Raw genomic sequence first — 20,781 nt, forward strand, 5'->3', positions numbered from 1 at the left:
CTAGTTGTCTTACTCTTTCGTTCTCAGATTGCAGTTCACAAAATAGATATAATATAAAATACTTCAGTTTTCTTTCCACATACAGTATCAGCAGCAATGAATAGAAATATTTATACTCATTAATGGAAGAGGCAAGGATTGGCGTGGATGATATCTTTTATGGACCAACAGAATATTTTTGATAGGTTTAGGCAGACCTTTGAATGTGAAGGTCATCAGGTCTGAAAGAAGAATTAGGCACAGCAGTGATTAAAATTGGATATGGAGGGCTTCAAAATTGGAGAAGCAAGTAATTCCCATAGGCAGCAGGTACACAATTAACAGAAGAAAAGATAGCTTGATTAGTGGAAGAGAAGAGGGTCATTATTACCCATAGTGTGAAGCAAGAATTTTAGCAATCAAGTAGGTTATAGCGTGTCATAAAGTCAATATCATTGTTCAGTCCTTGGTTCGTAGTGTCCAACCACCTTATGAATTTTAGTTTCCAGGCATACGTTTTGAAGGTACCTTGTAAACTTACCTGAGGCTCAATGATAATGAAGTAAAAAAAGGGAGTGATTGTTCTATAAAATCCATGTTTTCGCTGGTGTTTGTGTGTTTCTATCTTTTATATGCTATGAGAGTTTATTCTGTTGGATAGTTTTTGTCTAGCTTTATGCACATAGTTACCATGAGGGCATTTGGTGCATTGGATCAGATATACCACACTTTGGACAAGTCATGTGTAGGATCCATGGATTCTGATGGATCTATTTTGAGGGGTGTTGATTGTTGTAACAGTGAAGTGTTAATAAGGTTTTGCATCTGTTGTTAAGGCAGGGCTGTGGTCCATTTGGTGTCTGTTGAACAGTGGGGAGTATTCTTCTGATAATGAGTTGGGCAAGGTGTGGGGGTTGTTTGAAAGTCAGGAGCTGAAGGACGGCAAATATTTCTCTCCAGGTCTGATCTTTATCAAATATAGGTTGTAATTATGTGATTCTTCTAATCAGTTCAAATGTAGCATGGTATGTCACTACCAGGATGTGCAATCACAGGTGGGTTTCTTCATAGGTAGGGGTAGATCCAGGGGAGGTACAGTGATATAGTTTTGATTTCTGGTCCACCCACACTTTAAAAGCAACTGCCTGGGAAAGGCAGCAGCATTTCTATTTAGGCAGCAATGAGAGAGTCAATTGACTTCGTGGCTCATTATAATCTATCTGATTCCTTCTAAAATCTTATTTCCACAGGTGTTAATGACTCTCTCTCTCCTTTTTAATGGTTTGATGTTCCATTGATTAAACTGTCCTCTTCTTCTGCTGTCTGTTAGGTGCTCTGGTAATGTAGCTCTTATTAGTTCCTATTAGCTCCTTGTTAAAAACACTTACTTACCCACGGAAACATTAATCAGATGTGGAATTAACTTTCAGCTAAGCATTGGATACACTGTCAAAATTCTCAAAAAGGCTAAACTGTGTTTTATGAATTTGAAAAAAAAATGTATGTTTAATTCTAATGACTACAGAACTAATGAAACAACATCTTTTGATTATTTTTACCTAGTTTGTTGTGTTTTGCCATATCATATATTATGTATGAAAATTAATATACATTCCAATAAAGTTATAATTGTTTTTGCTTCAATCTTAAACTGAATAATACAGCTCTAGCCACCTAGCATGTTAGTAAAGCTTCTAATTTCTCTTTAACTGGAAAGAAATGTGTCATATGTCATGATGTACCATACCAATTGCACTCCACTTTTCAAAGTCCTGGGTCAGCCCATGGTGGAAGGTTTCTGTGGAGTATTTGGGTGGCTTTTTCAAAGACATGGTCTATTTCTCTGATGTAGTGTTCTTGCTGTATAAAGGGAGATTTCAGATTGGCAAGGTGGGTATTGCAAGTATTCTTCTTAGAGTAGGTGCAATGGTGTCTGAGGGCCTGACTGTAGATTACAGCTTTTATGATGTGTTTGGGATGATTGCTAGTTTTGTGGATGTAAGTATGGTGGTTTGTTCTACTCTTTTCCTTTCACTTATTTTGGTGACATCATTATCAATTGATTTTTACCACTTTTGGAGTGCTGGAAATGAACATAAATTCCTGTCAAGGTTGAAGAACTTCAGAAGGTCTAGACAGGAGCTTTACTATTGCCACCTCTGAGGATAGAGTGCACGAGTAATCTAATGCCTATAAGTACAAGCACCATCAGTGTTCTCTTCAGCTTCATTGGAATAAAAATTTGTCAGCAATTACATTTGAGGTAGGGTTCTTAGCCGTGGCCAAAATTAAGTACAGAAACCCTGAAGGAACTGATTGTGGCTCCTCTGATCAGTACTGTGAAAGCTCTGGAATTGATTAAAGCATTCTCAGGTCTGTTCAAACTATGCCAGCTGGTTATGGCCTCAAGAAACTATTTCTTCCACTGAATCAAAATATGGTAGCTCCATGCCAACAAGGGTAGTATGTTGGCTTTCTGGTCTCTCTAACTTTTAATTTTACAACTTCCTTTTAAAAGATTCCAATATCACTGATTGTACTCTGGTAGGTAGGCAGAAAAAAACGTTGTTTAAGGTGTTTTATTCCAATTTACAAATAGACCATAAAAATGGTGTAGTCACTAAATTGAAGGTACCAATGTACCCCAAGGTCACCAAAATACTACTTATAGCAGGGGTTTTCAATTTTGGTTGGTGTACCCCCGGTGGCTGGTCGAGAAGCAGGGGGTCCCCTGGCTAATCAATGACTGTGGGAAAGGGAGGTCCCCCATGCACAGTGGCAAAACCAGATGGCAAAACCAGAAGTGCCACTGGTGGAAACTAGAAGTGCCCCTGCTTCTCTGCGCCACTTCTGTGTACCCCCTGGGGCCTTCCCAAGTACCCCCAGGGGTATGTGTACGCCTGGTTGGCAATCCCTGATTTATAGCATTCTCTCCCATACAGTTATGCTATACTTTTTATCTAGGTTAAATTTAGCATAACCAATTGATTGATAAAGAAGAAAAAATAGACAGGCTGATACACATAAAAGTCCAAGGTTCTAGATAAAAATGAATATGCAGTGCTTCTGGGTATGAGTGATCAGGTGAAGTGAACAGAGAGGCTGCTTTTTGACTGGCTAAGGAAGGGATCCCCACTTTCCATGACTCTCAGCTACTAGCCAGCCAGGAAGTAGCCTTTACAGTGGTCTGTAAACATCACCACCACAGACCCTGATTTAAAAAAAACAACTATCTGTGACTATAAATGCAAAATATAGTGGAGAATTTGAGCATTTTTATTTCATAGAATTGTTAACTGCACTGCCAGATAGTTGCTAAACAAACTAAAAGCCCTTGTACACTTTTAATTTTGAAAGGTTTCCTTAAAATGAGAAAAATTACTTGATAACAAGTCAACGTCTATGCCACTTGCGCTAGTTTTCCCTTTAAGAAGGCTGTTTTCTTGCTGACTAAGTAAAGGGTATTAAAGGCCATGCAGACGGAGGCCACTTCTTTAGCTACTAGCCAACCATGAAGCAACCTCTGCCAGTTAATTTTCTTATCATTCAATAGGAACAGTTAGCTCATGCATATTATTATCTAGTACCTTGAACTTTTGTGTATTGGCATGTTTTTTCTTAAGTTAATTCAACAGTTGTTTATGCTAAATTTAACACAGATGAAAGGTATAGCAGATTAGCAAAGAGGGTGTATCGTATTAAAATAAGATGTTGGTGAACCTTATGTTCATTGTAGTTTCCATTTAGGAATTGCCCCAAATTTATTGCATGTACAGATTGCAACAGAAGGCTAATATTTATTTGTCCTTTGCCAAGCTACCTGGGTACAACTTTTGAAGTTGGATAAGGCCTTAACATGAAGCTTGAAATATGAAGTTCAAAAATATCAGTGGTTATGAAGACCAAAAAAAGTCAGTTGTTTTGTAATTCTTTTGATTTGGTTTGATGGTTAAAGTTATCTCAAATGGTGTAGTCATGCAGTCATAGGAAACAGCACAGAAAAAAAGGTTGGATTATTTCAAGTATGTACTATTTCTTAACACAGAGTATTGTGTGCTATTGTTTTTACAGTATAGTGATCTGTTGTTTCATTGTGATAGTACATAGGAACCCCATTAAGGGCTCTGTACCTCAGGTTCTCTACAGGCAAAGGACAAAGTGATCACAAATATCATAAATTGCTTTATAGTTCCATAGACATACTTGAACTAGATGCTTTGTCACATTGACCATCTATAGAAAACTTAGATTAGCAGTATTCCGTGACAGAATTTATCCTCTGTCTGTTTTAACTACTGACACAGAAAATAAAAAAATCTCAGGAGTGAGGTTATAAAACAGTTTTCTGATAATAATAGTAGGGACAAAAAACTGCCTATTTAAAGATTGGGGATAGATCAGTTAAAAAAAGGGGATAATATGCTGTGATGCCTATGATAGGATGGGACTGCACTCATTAACCCAGGAGGTCTCTCACCGTCCCATGTTCTTATGTTCCATAGAATTAATGAGCAGGAAACATCCGTTTCTATGTATTTAACAATGTTTGGGATAAAGAACCAGCATAACTTGCTAGAAAATTACATTCTGTCTATTGAAGGTGTTTTGAGGTAATCTGAGGAGTCTTTAGGGAGGGATACAGATAGATATTAAAATGTATAGAAAGTGTCAAGCATGTTTTTGCAATTTTTTTCACTTGCTGTTACATTCCATATAGTTTGTGGGTAGGTGAGTCATAGTGGCAGTAGGGATTTCAACTCTTTGATCATTCTTTTGTATAACATTGTGTGCTTCTTGTCATTCAAATAATTTAGCTTCCAGTCCAGCACTAGGTCACTTCACAGTATGCCATGCTGAGGACATCTGGATACACTGCAAGCATTTCCAAGCCCATATCTATCACCTAGATATTTTAAAAATACATTTTGTGACAATAATTGTTAGAGTTCATGTGAACATAAAAATGCGTTTATTGACCATGTGCCTTGCGTCCCAGCTCTTCAGATGAACTAAAAATGAATTAAGTGTTTGGAGGTCAGTTTCCAAGCAGAACTCATGTTACATTCCAATGTTGCACACTCCCATCCCCACACACACACCCTTTTCTTTGCTGCTGCAGGCAGAACAGTTGGTCTCCTGACCTTTGAGATTGCCATTATTATCAATGCCCTTGAGTCAGCCAGCAGAGCATGCAGAAGAGCAGCACTGTCAGCTTTGTGTCCTCAGACAGTGAGTGCATCACTTCATTTTGGCCAATGAAATACTGTAAGTAGAGGAGCACAGGCTAAGAAAGCTTGATGTTGTAGGATAGCCAGGTCAGCCACATTGGAGAGTAGTGACATGAATTAAACTCTCCCAAACAATGTCTGTTTTTGGAATGCAAGATCCAGCAGGAATCTGCCTAAGTCAGGCAAGCTGATCGACATGCAAAGCACTATGGGACAAACACAGCTGAAGATACAACCTGCTTTGCATTCATATACCAGTATGGTAGTTTGTAACAAATACTAGGTCTATTTCATATTTGCTTATTTATTAATTTCTTCAATTTTTCCATGAATTGTGCTGCATCATGTGTGTTGTCCTGGCTTCTTCTGTGTGTTGATGAAGGAGCGCGGCTGGCATCTGGGTCTATAGCACCACACTATATAGAAACCAACCAACTGCTATGTAAAAAAACCCCAAACCACATGCCAGACTACTTTAACCTCTGGACATTCTACTGCTGACCTCAGAGTATGTGTTCTTAAACAACAAAGCTTTAAAAAACAACTTGAATGTGACATTTCAGAACAAAAAGTCATCTGCAGTATGTATTGTGCTGAGCATGGTCTCAGCGGGGATTGTGGATTCTTATCTCGTTACTTGGACTAGCTTTTATAACTCCTATGTCCCTCAACGGGTTAACTGCCTTGTTAATCTCTACTGATCTAGTCAACCCAACTACATAGCCCTCCCCCTGTCCTTTCCTTCCCATTTCCCTAGCCTTTGTATTTATATTCCTTTCTGTTTAGAGCCCCTGCTTTCTCCATGTCCATTCATAGCCTTTTAGGAACTAGTCTATCACCTAAGAAAGCATATACTTCACTGAACCAGTTAGTCTCTAAAGGCATTTGTACACCTTTGCACCGCAGCACCAGCAGCACATGCATTTCTATAAATTGTGAAATGTGGACTAGCGCTAAGAAAATAGAAGCATGCTTTTGAACTAAAACACATTGAAGGTGCTTTAGTTCAAAAGTGCACCACTATTTTCTCAGTGCTGACAAGCATTTCGCCATTCATATGAACATGGGCAACTGGTGCCCTTTCCTCCCCCCCAGTGATCAGTCAGCGACCAGGGGGTCCCCCACAGCCAATCTCGACAATTGGGGGGGAGGAGGGGGTCCCCCTGCATCAAAACCTACTGTCCAGTGAGCAGCCACACCGTTCCCGGAAGCAGCCGCAGCACTCCCGGAAGTGACTGTGGCCTACATCCGGTGCTCCCACTCCCTGGCCGGCACTCACACCCCCGTGCACCCTCTATGCATCGCCAATGCATACAAATGCAAGTGATGCAGCACTGGGTGCATCAGCTCATGTGCGGAGCAGACTCAATTAATCGAGTCTGCTCTGATGCACAAGAGGGAGCAGACAAACATATGTGTATAAATGCCCTATGGTCCCCTCGATACATTACAGGTATTACACAATTAACTGGCTAATTGTGCAGTTTCCTTAAGACCAGTTACACATGCAAAGTAGCTATCACACGATAAAAAGATCCAACCAGTTATAAAGTTAGACGTTGAAAACATGTGCTTACCTTATAGCTGGTTGCTATCAAGTTTAATTTGCATGTGTAACAGGGTCTCTCCCCTGTGGCTGGGAGCTCTGTCAGCTGACAGGGTTCCCAGCTGCAAGGGTACACCATGCCCACAATACGTAACATGAAATCCCTGGGCCTGGGGGATCACAGCTGCTGTCAACCCCAAGCCCTAGAAGTGTGTGGGGCAGTCCCACAGCAGGGAGCCTTTCAACAGAAGGGGCTCCTAGCTGCAGGAGCTTTTTTTTGCTGATGCAGGGGGAGCATAGGTGGATTACTGCATGGGCTGGCAGGGCCTGGGTCCAGGGGCCCCTGCCAATCAGGGCCCCTCTAGGTATCTGGGCTCCTGTGGGAAATGGTAGGTTCCCTCTTGCAGACAGGCAGCATTGTAGCCTTGAAGAGATGCTTGGGGCTGTCAGAAGCGAGACCCAGGAACCACTGCATGCCCTGGGAGCTGCACAGTTGTGGACAGCAGATGCAGGGACCCCAGGCCAAAGGCAGCAGGGCAGAGAGCCCTGAGCCCACAGTAGGCAGCCCACATCCACCCTTAGCCCACTTATCTCCGCCAGGCATGTCAGGAGGGGCGGGGGGCAGGGAGGAGAGGTGGGCATGTACCCTTCCAGTGCCACTGCTACCTGCCCTGCACAGCCCACCCTGCTCGTGCCTGCTCCGAGCCCAGCCCTGGCCCAGCCCCCTACCAGGAAGAGGCTCAAGCCACCCTTGCCAGAAGTGCTACACCTTTGCAGGGTCAGCTGCGCAGGGCAGGTGGGTGGACAGCAGTGTTGGGAGGGTGGCTACAGGGGGGCTAAGATGAATTTTGGGGTGGCTATAGCCCCCTCAGACCTCCTCCCCAGTGCCACTCCAGCCCATGGGGCACGGATGCCCACCCTGCCTTGCCCTCGGCAGCAGCAGCACCAGGAGGGGAAAGGGCCCCTCCCCCACTGGAGCCCAGGGACCCATTAAATCTTAATCTGCCTCTGATGGGGAGCCCAGGATCAGGTGCCCCCTGCACCAGCAATAAACTGTGATAGGATCTAATGCATGATCCCACAGTCATGCCTCCTGCCATGCACATGTAGCAAGGCAGGAGATGTAATTGTGTGGATCATGCATTAGATTCCATTGTGTCTTTTCCTGCAAGTGTAGAGGGGGCTTAAAGTGCCACCTTGCCTTCTGGCTGATATCAGACAAACTACCTCTCTCTCTGGTGTCTAATGTAGACTATATCACCACGAGAAATGGTCCTGAGCTCATGTTGTGTAATGTTTAAAAACAGAAAAGAGCAGGAGCAGGAATGTGTTTAAGATTCAGAGTTTCCCAGTGAATCAGCTAAGTACTATGTCCATTCTTTAACAGATGGGAAAACTGAAATGGAAAAATTTAGATTGGGGAAGAGAGATTAGAAGGAGAGGAAGCTAAAGAAAAACATTTGGTAAATCAGCCATCTTCATGTAACCCCAAAACATCAAACTTTAGGCTACTTTTGTTTACATTTGAACTACTTGTTTCTCTCTCTCTAACATGGAAGAATTAATAACTGTCCCAGAAAACTGAGTTCTGTTGGTCCTTGCTACTGTAACTTAGGTTAGAATTCTGCAGTTAGATTTGTGTAACATGGGGCGCGTCTACATGAGACACTAACTGCAGTAGTCTAATGATACTGTGCAGTAGCACATTACAGCACAGACAGTGCTAATACGCTGTTGTCCAGTGCTATTAGGCTACTGCACAGTAGCGTCGTGAAAAAGGCATGTGCCGGAGCTCCTGCGCAGTAATGCCAATTACTGAGCATTAATTTAGTGATTGATTATAGAAGTACTAATCTTAATGTAGAGTAACTACTGAGCATTAATGAACATGTAGACACACCCACTGGTGAGATAATTAAACCTCTTCAGTGTACTGCTGGGGGTAAATCGTACCCCTGGATCCTGTGCAGCAGCTGCATAAGCTAGGAACAGGAGTTATACATAATCCAGTTTAAGTGATTGGAAACTGGTTTAAACCTGTAACAGCACAAGTTCAGCTAACAGAACAGGTTTCAAAATGGCTGAACCCAGTTTAAGTTACACCTGGATGGATATAGTATCAGACTTAACTGATTAAGGTAAAACCAGTTAATGAAACTTCTGTCCCAGATCCCCTCCCAATTCAAATTACTTCCAGTCCTCTAGCATCCCAGGATGCTTTGCAGCCCTGGGCTGTGTGTCTGTTCCAGCAGAGCAGGGCTGGCTCGACTTATAACTACCATACAGCTGAGTCAGTAAAGCATCTGCTCCCCATCCTGCTTCCTGCCTGCACTTGTCAGCCTAGTGGGACTGGGGCCAGGTGAGCAGACCCCCAGATCCCCCCCCAGCCTGGGTCTGCATGGTGCAGGGTGGCGGGGGGAAAAGCCCCCAAGGCAGGTGCTCTTCTCCCCCTTGCAACCCATTGAATGGGCTGGGATTGCCCCAGCTCTGCCCCCTTGCCAGCTGCCCACCTCTCTGAGAGGCCAGGGGGGATGCACCCACTTGGCCTGGCACCTGCCCCACCAGCTGGGTTCTCCACAGTGCAGGGTGGGAAAGCCCCTGAGGTGGGGGTTCCCCAGTCAGTGTAGCCACTTACTCATCCCCAGAATACAGGACATCGCCTTGGTTGGGGGGGACGGACCACTGGCCCCCTCAGCCAATCAGTGGCAAGGGGTGGGGCTAGCCACCTTGGCCAATCAGCAGTGTGGGGTGGGGCCACTGGACCCCTTGGCCAGTCAGCAGCAAGGGGCAGGGCCACCACAAAAAGGCTAGCTACCTCCCTCCCTCTCTGGCTGGCATGGAACCCTACTCCTCATGGCTGTGCACCACCCTACCTCTAGGCACAACCAATAGAATTGTAAGGACAAATGAATAACATGTATTTCCACCAATGAACTGAAAAACAGGACTTCTTGTAGTTCATTCCTCATTTACAAATGGACAGGGGAAGGGTTTAAAAACAGGATGGTCTGGTATAAAACAGGACCAGTGACCACCCTATCCTTAGTACCCCCACGCCTGGTTGCACGGGCAGGTACTCGGCCCAGGGAACTCCCTCCCCCTCCCTCCTGTGGCAGAAGCTGAGCGGGAAGTGGGGACTTCCCTTCAGCACCCTGGGACTGCTCTGGGCTAGGGAACCTGGGCTGGGGAAACCTGCTAAGGTAGAGGCTTCTCCCAGGTGGACTGGCGCTTAGGGGCATTGTTACCAGATTTGCCCATTACTTTGGGATGTGCTTATTTATTAGGGGTACATTTTTAGGGTCTTTGTAATTCTATCAATATTCTGCTTGTGTTACTTGTGTTTCTATATGGAGCTGTATTTTTCCCTTCTGCAAGTCCTCACCCCCAATGGGGCTATCTTGCAGGACTCAGTTTCAATGGGGCTGGGTTCCTCCAGCCACCAAATCAATCAAATACATACACACACACGCACAGATTACCATGACAATCCTGACCCATCCAGGTTGATCAGCATGTACAGGCTGACACCATCATACGCCAGGAATCAGTTAATTAAGGTAATAATAAAATGCAGTCAGACACAAGCATACAGGTGAACAGAATATCTCTGAATCAGGGGAAGAAGAGAAGGAAAAATACACCCGGTTACCACCAGTTTGACTATAAAAGTTATTTATTGCTAAGTATATGAAATTTATAATGGTACTAGTAATAATAGACATGCAAGGAAAAACAAACAAAAACAATTACAATATTTCCCTGGTTTAATTGAGTATTTGGGGAAACCTAGCTCAAGATTAATTAATAAAATTCTGGTTCAGAAAGCTATGCCTAGAGAGAAAAAGAAAAAAGAGAGAGAAAGAGGGAGAAAAAGAAAGAGAGAGAATGAGAACTGGGATCCAACTGTTCCAAGGCACTTGGGTGTTTTGTTGACAAGCAAAGTTCCTAGCATTATCATTGAAGGTTAAACAGGTGACCGAAAGAGACACTCTGCTTATCCCAGCTTCTCAAGAACAACAGTGGATGGTGTCAGAGAGATTTCTCCCTCTTGAAGCACACTCTTTGCTGCTTTACAGCTTTCTGTATTAAAAGAATTAAATACCTTAGTCCAACCTCTTCAAAGTGTTCTTTTAATTGTGTAAATTAAGAGGGTCCCAAGCTGTAATTGACAGAGAAAATCCTGTTATATAAACAGTTTCAATTTACATGAATTACCTTTTTCAGTGACAAGAGGTTATCTGGTTTGAAACATCTCAAGAAACTGATTAACAACCAGGAAAGACATAAAGTTTTAAGGAGTAACCAGACACCTAAGAGTCAGCTTGAAATGATTATGAATATAAAAGATATACTGGAAGGGATACCACATTGTTTCTTCTCAGATGGCCTAGCTATGCTTGCACTGTTAAATCAGCATCAGTGTTTTGTATTTTACCTGTTGTGAATAAGCCTCAGTTTAGCATGACTTTCAGATCTTACTGTGGTCTTTTAACATATTTAAGGGGATTACTTGGAGTATTCATAAACTTTGTGGGGAGGACTTCTACCAGTCAACCCAGGAAAAGTATGACAGCATTTGTGGTTAGGTCTCCAATGGGCTGGACGTTGTGATGAACCATTAACCATTGTTCAAAATTTGCCTATACCCCCTCTGACTCGGTCTCTTGCCTCAGCATTCCCTAACCCAGCAACCAAGTTTTAGTCAATTAAGTTTAAATAGGCCACCCATACTGGGACCAGGGAATGTACAGCCTGAGATGCCTATTAAACTTTTCTTCTGCTTGGTTCTGGTTAGATGAGATGCGGGGGCAGAATAGAAAAAGTCCTTTGTAAGTCCAGCAAGCTGGGTGCTCAGGAACACAGAGCTGACAAGTAACAACATGGGGGCTCAATCCCCTTCAGGGAGACAGCATAGGGTTGGGGGCGTGTGCTGAGCAGCCAATCAGGGATGTCCCCACTCAGCTGGGCTCACAATGGTGGCTAGGCTGGGAGGTGGGCTCTAGCATCCCTGATCTTCTGGACTGGGTCAGTATAGGCCTTTCTCTACCTTTCCCAACTGAAAACTGAACATCAGTTCAGTTCCTTATTGGTTCAATCTGTGCATCTTGGAGAAACCAGCAAAGACTGAATCGATTCCGCATCAGGCTTTTTGACTCTCTGTACTTAGCCATAAAGCTTTAATAGCCATGGATCTTTGCCTTGCTGTGACATTATTTTAATAACTGGCTAACTTTTGTTATTTTTCTGTGTGATAATAGAAGACAGTAGAAAAATAGGTAATGCTTAATATCTTACAGATGGCAATGTAAATAAAAGCAGCTGGCCCTGTGTTATGAAGTCTTCCCACACTGGGGCATTTTAAGATGCAAATAGCCCATAAATACAAAGGTTAGCCAAAGGCCTTATATTAATTTGGTTTTTCCTCTACATCCATCCTTACTTCACAAGAGAAAATACAGAGATGCATGACGGATGTGGAAGAAAGTTGCAGTTATCTGTTGCTTATTAAAATGCTTTGGATCCCAAGCTGTGCACATGCTCTCACTATAGGCTCTTGTTGTTTTTAACTTTTCCCAGGCTTTTGCTAGAGACATTAACCAAATTATGAGGCTTGGGTTTTTTTTCAAAGATGAGGTTTAGATTATAGATTGGGAGGAGAGAATTTCAGAGCCACACAAAATATTTGAGATTAAACCATGAATACTCACTTACCTGTGTTTGGCTTTCCTTACATACATGAACACAGGACACATTTGTCAAAAAAAACCTAAGATCTATGCAAGTTTCAAGCAAACATGGGCAGTTTAATTTTTATTTTTTTTTGCATCAGAATCACGTGTAGTTTGTTTGCTGAGGATGATTTTTTGGATTTAACTATGCCATTAGGATGAGGTTTTTCAGAGCCAACAAGCTGCCAGTTCATCAGGGGCGGGGCTGAGCAGCAGGCCAACTGGGTGGAGGGGGTGAGAGGGAATCGCCCTTGGCACAGGGCTTCCTGTGGCTGGGGGCTGGGGCTGGGCGGCTCTGTTTCTCTGCCCCTGCAGGTGGGAAGGGAGAAGCAGTCTCCTGGGCTGGTGTCAGCCCCTGCAGCAGGAGTCTGCCCATGGAAGAGGAGCCCCACACCTCAGAAGATTTTCCCTGCCCTGGCACAGGATGCAGGCTGCAGGGCTGACAGGTGCAGGCAGGACACAGGCTGGGGAGCATAGGCTTTGCTGCTTCAGCTCTGTGACAGCCCAGGGGTGGGGCTGGTTGGCTGGCCAGAGACCAGCAGCAGAGGCTAGCCTGTCCATCCGGTGGGGGGAGCAGGGGAGGCACAAAGCATCCTGAGATGCTGGGGGACTGCAAGGTAACTTGAGTCAGGAGGAGCTCTGGGACAGAAGTTCGATAGACCAGTCTAACCTAAATCAGTTGTCTGACACTACATCCATCCAAGTCTATCTTAAACCTGGTCAGCCATTTTGAAACTGGTTTATATGCACTGAACTTCTTTTATACTTTTAAGCCAGTTTCCAATCACTTATACTGGTTCATGTGTAATTTCTGTCTGTAGCCAAGTTTCTGAGTGCATTGGTAAGAAGCAAATAATGTAGTTAAGCAATGTTTGAAAACATGCAACCACAGTAGAGGACTAAAATACTTAGGGAAAACAGTTAAGAGTCCTGAGTAAATTGGTACTGGCTGTTAGCCAAAGTATTGAATGTCTTTTGTTTGCTTGGGAGGGTGGGAGGATGTTTCTTTTCTTCTTTATACTTTATAAATGCATTTTATTGCTCATGATATCAGGGGACTAATACGACTGGTGAGAGTTGGGTGTGTTGTTTTAACTTTACATCTCCAGTTTAGAAAGACAGAAAGAGGCTTTAGAGCAGTCATTATCAGAAATGGGGGCAAAGCCAGAAGCAGTCTAAAGCCAGTGGGAAGACAAAGATGCTTCTGTGCCTTGACAGCCCTCCAGGTCTGAGGAGTTTTGCAAGCCATTTCCCTGTCTCCTATGGTAGGGCAGTGTCCTTTCACCCAAACACACCTATGATATTTCTTTGATATCCCCATGCTGGGGAATGATTTTGTCCAGATCTTTGAAACTGGCTCGTTTTATTATTTGACTTTGCAGTGTTTGCCAACACATATTAGAACTGATCTTCTGCATACTGTGTACATGAACTCAGTGCCATTGTTTTCTATTTCAGCGATCTCACAGTAGAAGCAGATCTAGACATATGAGCTAGGGACAGGCATTCAAAAAGCCGAAGCCTGAATTGATTCAATCTTTGCAAAGATTGAACTGATTTGCAAGTAGATAGACATTCACTTTTTATTCAGAAAATGAAGACACATGCTTCCAGTGGCTCAGGCTAGCAGTCAAGGGGCGTTAGAGAGAGCCCTCACTTCCCTTCTACAGTGCTCAGCTGAGGGGGGGAGGGCATGGCCAGGCCCTATCAGGACGCTATGATTAGGTAGGGATTTAAACCCCCACCCTGGCCTGCACAGCCCCCAGCCAGTGTGTGCCGGGAGGGGGAAGGGGAGAGAGAGGGAGAGGGGGAAGCAGCCCTTGTCAGGCTTTTCCCTGCTCGCTGCTTATGGGGTGGGGAGTGTTGCCAGCCCCCAGCCCATGGCTAGCACTCTGAGGTAAATGAGGGGAGTACTGCTTGTGTGGGCTACATGCATCTGTTGATGATACTGGTTTTTCAATGTCCCTCTCCCTGCTTCTTCATACTGTCTGCAGCAAACTGGCAATATTCACAGTTTACATTCATTGCAAACCCAGTCATTTCTCACACCTCTCTCTGTTCCCTTTTAAACACTCACAGATTGAGGGCTTGAAACACTCACCGATTGAAGCAAGCAAGCCAGCATGGGGGTTATCAGAACTCAAAGCTTTTCAGCCCATCAAGCCCTAGAATAGAAAACAAACACATCTCTCTCATTAGTTTCAAGCTCTTTTTATCTGCAGGGTGCATTTGCATTTGCAAGCCACTGGCTTCTTGCCCTAAGCAAACACTGTTCTATCTGCCTTTGTTGCAGTAAAATTGGAGACACACACACACCCCTCTCAGCATTAGCTAGCATGGTGAGGGGCATGGCCAGATGCCGGCCAGGGTCCATGCCACTGGGGTCTCTGCCATGGGAGAGGGGTGGGAGGGAGGATCCCTACTTGAGCAGCAAGTGGTGAGGGCAGGATGGGACAAGGGGAAGCCTGGCAGATGCTGCAACCCCCACTCCTTCTCAGCCAGTTGGAGCTCCAGCTAGGGAGGAGAGGGGTGGGGCCAGCCCTGCTCTCTGGAGCAGACAGCCCAGCCCAGCCCAGCCCAGGCCTGAAAAGCATGCCGGGATGCTGGGGGACTCTGATTTAACTTAAACCAGGAAGGGATCTGGGACAGAAGTTCCATAAACCGATTTGACTCAAATCAGTTAAGTCTGATACTACATTCAACCAGGTTTATCTTAAACCAGTTTCAGCCATTTTGAACTTCTGGTTTATGTGCACTGAACCTATGTTCTGTTACAGGTTTAAACCAGTTTCTGATCACTTAAACTGGTTTATGTGTAACTTCTGTCCTTAGCCATGAAGAGTTTTTTGAACTGTGATGTGTCAGTTAATGAGGTTCTGAAAAACAAACCCTGACCATAAATTCTGTTGCAACCAATGACACAGCAAATCTGAAATAGCGTTACATCATCACAATGTGTACATAACTAGTTTGGCTCTATTCCTTTCATTTAGCAATCTATACAAAAAACCTTGTTGACATGCAAGCTCCAAGGCTGCAGGCACAGCGACAACATGATACCATTATTAAAGTTATAAACAGATCATTTGAATGTAAGCTGTATAGGAACATTGATAATTTTAAAACAAAAATCACCAAGAATTAGAAACTCCCCACCCCTTAAAAAATCCAAAGTTCAGGTAAGTTAGAAGGAAAAAAAGTTTTGAAAGCCAGGATTTTAGCATATTGTGCTGATCATCTAAAAGTATAATGTCTGCAAATTCCCAAATGAGGTTCCAATACAGACCTCATCTCTGCCCCTTTTTCTTTTCTTGTCCTTCAGTGACCTGAGAGAAAATACCAGGAACTACCAATGAACAATATTTACATTTTCCTTTTTTCAGTTGAATTGCAATAGTGCTGTTGTGTATCTGCATCCTCCTTTTCTGGCCTCACATATAGACAGATGCTGGGTATAGTTTATCATGTTTCATCACCTGAAGGCAATTGAGATTTCATACTCTTTCTAAATGTTGTGTCTGGTACAGTTGCATGTGATTTTAGCCATATGAATATTTTGATGAGACTTGCTAAGTTGCTTGCTTCAGTATTTTGAGGCACTGAATTCTAGAGGTGAACCATGCAGTGTGTGAAAATACCATTTATATAGTTTCAATTTTACGCCCAAAAATTATTCCAAGTTTGTGACTCTAGGTGGTTTTGTATTGCAGTTTTCACAAACAAATCCACAATTACTCTTGTGTTTTGACATTATCAATATGATAGCTGGTATCTGTTCTTTCTGCATACTTACTGTATTTGAAGTATAAAGTTTCACAGGGTGTTCCTTAATGCTGTTCCCAAGACAGAAAAATTAATAACAGGTATCTAAAATCACATGTTTCTCAACTTTTCTCCTTAACATAGTTTATTTGTGTTTCATCTCTTCTAGGCTGTGCTGAGTCCTCTCATAGCAATCGCACTGAAAATATCTCAGATCCATGAAAGGACAGGACGTAAGGGACCGACCGTCATCACCTGAACTCACAAAGCATCATTAACCCAGGGCCAAAAGAGAAAGGGCAAGGAAGAGGGATAACCTTGCTGAAACATGTTAACTGTTTGTGCCTTGTATGACTTAAAATGTTTTAGGAAATGGGAGAGGGGTGGGAATAAAAATTCAATATAATTTTGATCATATTCAGATGCATTGATCTCCAAAGATAATATTGTATTGACTTCTGTATTATAGCAGCCATATCTTTCTTTGAAACAAAAATAACCAAAAAAAGCCCCCAGCCTTTGAACTAGTATGACAGAAAGGGTTGACTTTCTGTATTGTCTTTATCCTTTGAGTGAGAAGGGTAAGAATGATTTTGAACTAGGCAGATGAGGAAAGGGATTACAATACAAGCATGTGTTTGGTGAATGTCATTTGTAGTTCTTGTCACCTCTTGCTGGTCTGCAAAGAAATCTTTAGGCTGTCTGAGTTCCAGGGGCAGTATATTGAGCTTTCCAGAGGATGCATTTTCTAACTTTATTCCACTTTTTCCTTACCTATCTATAACCTGGCTCACAAATTAACACTGATAGCAATGCTGTGTATATACCTGCATACTCTCTCAGTGAAAGGTGCCATTGCTTTCCTTAATTTCTGTTTGGAACTGTATCAGTGTGACTTATGTCTCTCACTAGACTTTCCTGAATTTAAGTCTTTTCTTTTAAAGGAGAGTAATTATTGTTTTGGAAGTCAAAATAGGTTGAAGAAGTCTCCTTCTGTTAATATGTTAGTCATGGGAGCCTCTGCTGCCTTTTGCAATATTTCTCATGATTGCATGCATATCATAGCAGTGCTGACTGTGCTTTGTGGGAAATTGCTACAAGTTTAGTATATTTCTCATAAATGGATTATCATGGAAATGTTATAAAGGTTTTGAAATCCATCTCATGGGATATTCACTCATGTTCCACTTATCAGGAATAGGTATCTAATGAAGAAGTAATAAAAACAAACATTAATGAATTAAATGAAAATACATGACTAACCTTGTTGGGCTCAGATTCCATTATATTTGTTCTGACAGAGGCTCATGGAATAAAGAGTTGTGAAGGGGAATAGGAGGAGAAAGACCCAGCACAAAGCAGAGAAGTAGGCATAGACTTGTGCTTTTACTGCTTGTGAAATTACACTGCAGCTCTCACCACGGTACCTGGCTTTGTTCTGAACAAGAACACAAACACTTTGTGCATGTGACTTGTTTGAACGTTTTGCTTCCTTGGGAACAGAGTGTGATCACTTGTCATACATAACATTTGTCAAAGGCTTAGTGCAATTTGACTCTTTGCAGCGTGTTATCTCATTGTGATTGTCGAGATTTTAGTGCAATTTAGATTATGTTGCAGTGAAGGAAATTGTTTTGGTCTCTTTCAGCACTTCTGTCAAAAATTGCTCTGACATTTAGTATCTAATAAAGTGGAATGCCAGATTTCTGTCTCAATACCTGATTGTGGACAGGACACACTGCACTTCCATGCATACTCATAAAACCGCCTTTAATAGAAATACATTAAATGCTTAATTGACTATAAATAGAGGAAACATTGATGTTTTTAACACAGTATTTTTCTACAATATTATTAAATATTTTTAGAAGTCAAAAGAGATTCTCTGGCTTTGGTTAATTTTGGAAGGCATTATGGAAGGCATCAGAAGGCCCTTGCATCTTCACTACTTATCTTTAAAACCTGCATTTTACCTAGGCCCACTTTACACTGCTTCCTGTTCCTCCACTATTATTTTAGACTATTCAGACTTATGCAGCTGCAGGTGCACCTCTCTAGACTCTAAGAGAAATTTCCATTCAAAATGCTGTCCCATTGCACTAGTCACATTTCAGCAAATCCTGTCAAGACCTGTGCAAGCAAGCATTTTTTAAACTTCACAACATAATGACATGGCCTCAGATAATTAAATAATTCTTGAGGTGATTGCCTGATGGAGGTGAGTTTGAATAGAAAGCTCTCCATTTTCTAAGCCTCTACAAATTCAGATTGCTAGAAACATGATGTACTGTGCCCAAATCCCATAAAAAAGACAGAGAAAAGCCTCCTGAAGAAAAGATAAATCAACCATCGACCAAAAATTACAAAAGTCAGTTTGAATTGTTGCCTATACAGTGGGTATGTCTATGTGAGATGCTAACTGCGCAGTAGCCCACTAACACTGCGAAGTAGCTCATCAAAGCATGGACAGCGCTAATACGCTACTGCGCAGTAGCATCACTAAAAAGGCGGTCACTGGCACTTCTGCACATTAACTGGTTACTGCACATTTATTTAGTACTTGCTTATACAAGTACTAAATTAAATGTAAAGTAACTACTGTGCATTAATGAACATGTAGACATGCTCACATATAAGAAATTTCTTAAAAGCTGACTGCTGAAAAAGGAAGAGCTACTGACAAAGAAAAGGGAAAAAAAGAGAGCTCCTGGAGTCTAAGAAGGGAAAACACTAAGAGACTTTTGTGAAAAGTTGACCAAGGTCGGGAGTGGGATCTCAGGAACAAAGAAATGGAGGCCAGAGAAAAAGAGATGAAGGAGGCTTGGAAATGAGCTTCTGTTTCCAGCTGGTAAGAGAGAAGGAGCAATCCAAGAGGGGGGGGGGGTGGATAAAATAAAATAGCTAGCAAGTATGATAGCATGGAAAAATATGTAGGGGATGGAAAGGGAAAGGCAGAAGGGAGGAAAGATATGGGAGGGAGAGAACAAGAACTCTTAAGTAGGGTATAACAGAAAAAAGGCCAGTTAGCCAAAAATATGTTTCTGTGTTCATTGTATATCATTGTGTTATATTATTGTGTTATTTCTGGTGCCCTTAATTTTATTGACATTACCCAATAATAACTGCCCTGTACTCACTGAAGACTCAATAGCAAGCTTAAATATTTTTAAGACTACACAATGGTGGCTTCTGGCATCAAATAATTTTCCTCAGGCACTAAGCTGACAAAGGAGCCTTTTTTTAATATTAAAAGAACTCTGAATGTTGGAAATATCTGCAGAGGACTAGCCCTGCACAAAGCAACTCAGGTGTGGGTTTGCAGGAGAAGCTTACCCTCCACTTGCTGCCAGCACCCATTTTTCAGCCATAGCAACCCCATGTGGCTCATGCAAACCTCTGTAGTCTCTCTCTGCACCCCAAGTCACTGCCCACAATTATAAAAGGATTTACCTGTGAGCATGAATAAATGAACACAAAAGATGCACAGCTCCCTGATGAGATTAGTGACAGGGTGGAAATCATTACAGGGCTGCTGTTTGTGAGAGTTTGACTAAAAGGCTCTATTCTGTTCTGAATCCTGGTTTTGAATATTTATATCTTTTCAATAAAAGAAAAAAGCATCCTTTTAATCTAAAAGTTCCTATATTTAGTCATGCTGATGGTGAATTTGTTTTGGAAAGTCTAAGCAAAATGTGGGTTCTGCCATTTTAAGTCTTTTTTTCACTTTAAAAGGATTGTTGATTTTTTTTCTCAAAACTAATCACCCACATCATTTTCCAGTAAGCTCATAATTACCCATTGACTGTATCTGAAATAACATATATTGAGCAAGATATTCCCTCCTACCTTAAACCTTCCTCACGTCTCTCCTTCCCTCCTTATATGTCAAATCCCTTCTTAAACTTTGCTACTGTACTTTGAATCATAAACTTTGATCTCACATTTAATTTAGTACAGAGGTTCCTGAGTCCTTAATACTTGCAAAGGCCTGGATTTGATGTGGGCACAGAAAGGCTGTGAAAGTTCATGAACCCTTTTTTGTATTTCCTGTAACACAATAGGGAAGAGTTCAGAACCTTCATTTTTACCCAAATCCAGCCAAGCAAGTTGCTTCCAGTTCTTCAGGGGAATGCCTTTTTCTGCATTACAAGGCTGGTATGAAAAGACAGGCAGGTATTATACCCTCATATATTGTGGGGCTATGTACCTTGAGCACAAATTTCCCAACGGAGCCACAGCTTTATAGAGCTTTTTTTCCTAACAGGAGTCCTCTTCTATTGTGTAAGCATAAGTAAAAATCAGTAAAAATATGTCTTTGTCTCTAGAGTCAGCAATTATGGTTCTGTTTGCACCCAGAGAGAAGACCTGTTGAGTAAGCGGGGGACTGTCTAAAGCAACCACTTTTCTAAGAAGTCTCTCATTGTACAACTTATTTCCAAAGCAGTTAGTTTCCTCCGTTCTTCTTCCTTTCTCTTCTTCAGTATGTACAGGCATTTAGAAAAAAAACCTTTTGCTATGTATCCTCTTTAATTTGTCT

The 20,781-nt window shown here is 42.3% G+C and overlaps 1 protein-coding gene across 2 annotated transcripts in view; it reads left to right on the forward strand.

The window, feature by feature from the left end:
- PGM5 (phosphoglucomutase 5) overlaps positions 1 to 17,947 on the forward strand; it is a 148,175-nt gene extending 130,228 nt beyond the window's left edge. The window contains exon 10 of one of the 2 annotated variants that reach the window (XM_019478154.2): positions 16,414 to 16,507. In XM_019478154.2, the coding sequence (XP_019333699.1) occupies positions 16,414 to 16,423 (10 nt within the window). In that variant the 3' untranslated portion in view covers positions 16,424 to 16,507. Of the gene's footprint in view, positions 1 to 16,413 lie in introns of both variants that reach the window. The other variant, XM_006261237.4, reaches the window with a different exon arrangement.
- Positions 17,948 to 20,781: the final 2,834 nt, after the last annotated feature.

Source organism: Alligator mississippiensis, chromosome 3, assembly GCF_030867095.1.
Source record: "Alligator mississippiensis isolate rAllMis1 chromosome 3, rAllMis1, whole genome shotgun sequence".
Taxonomy (NCBI): Eukaryota; Metazoa; Chordata; order Crocodylia; family Alligatoridae; genus Alligator; species Alligator mississippiensis.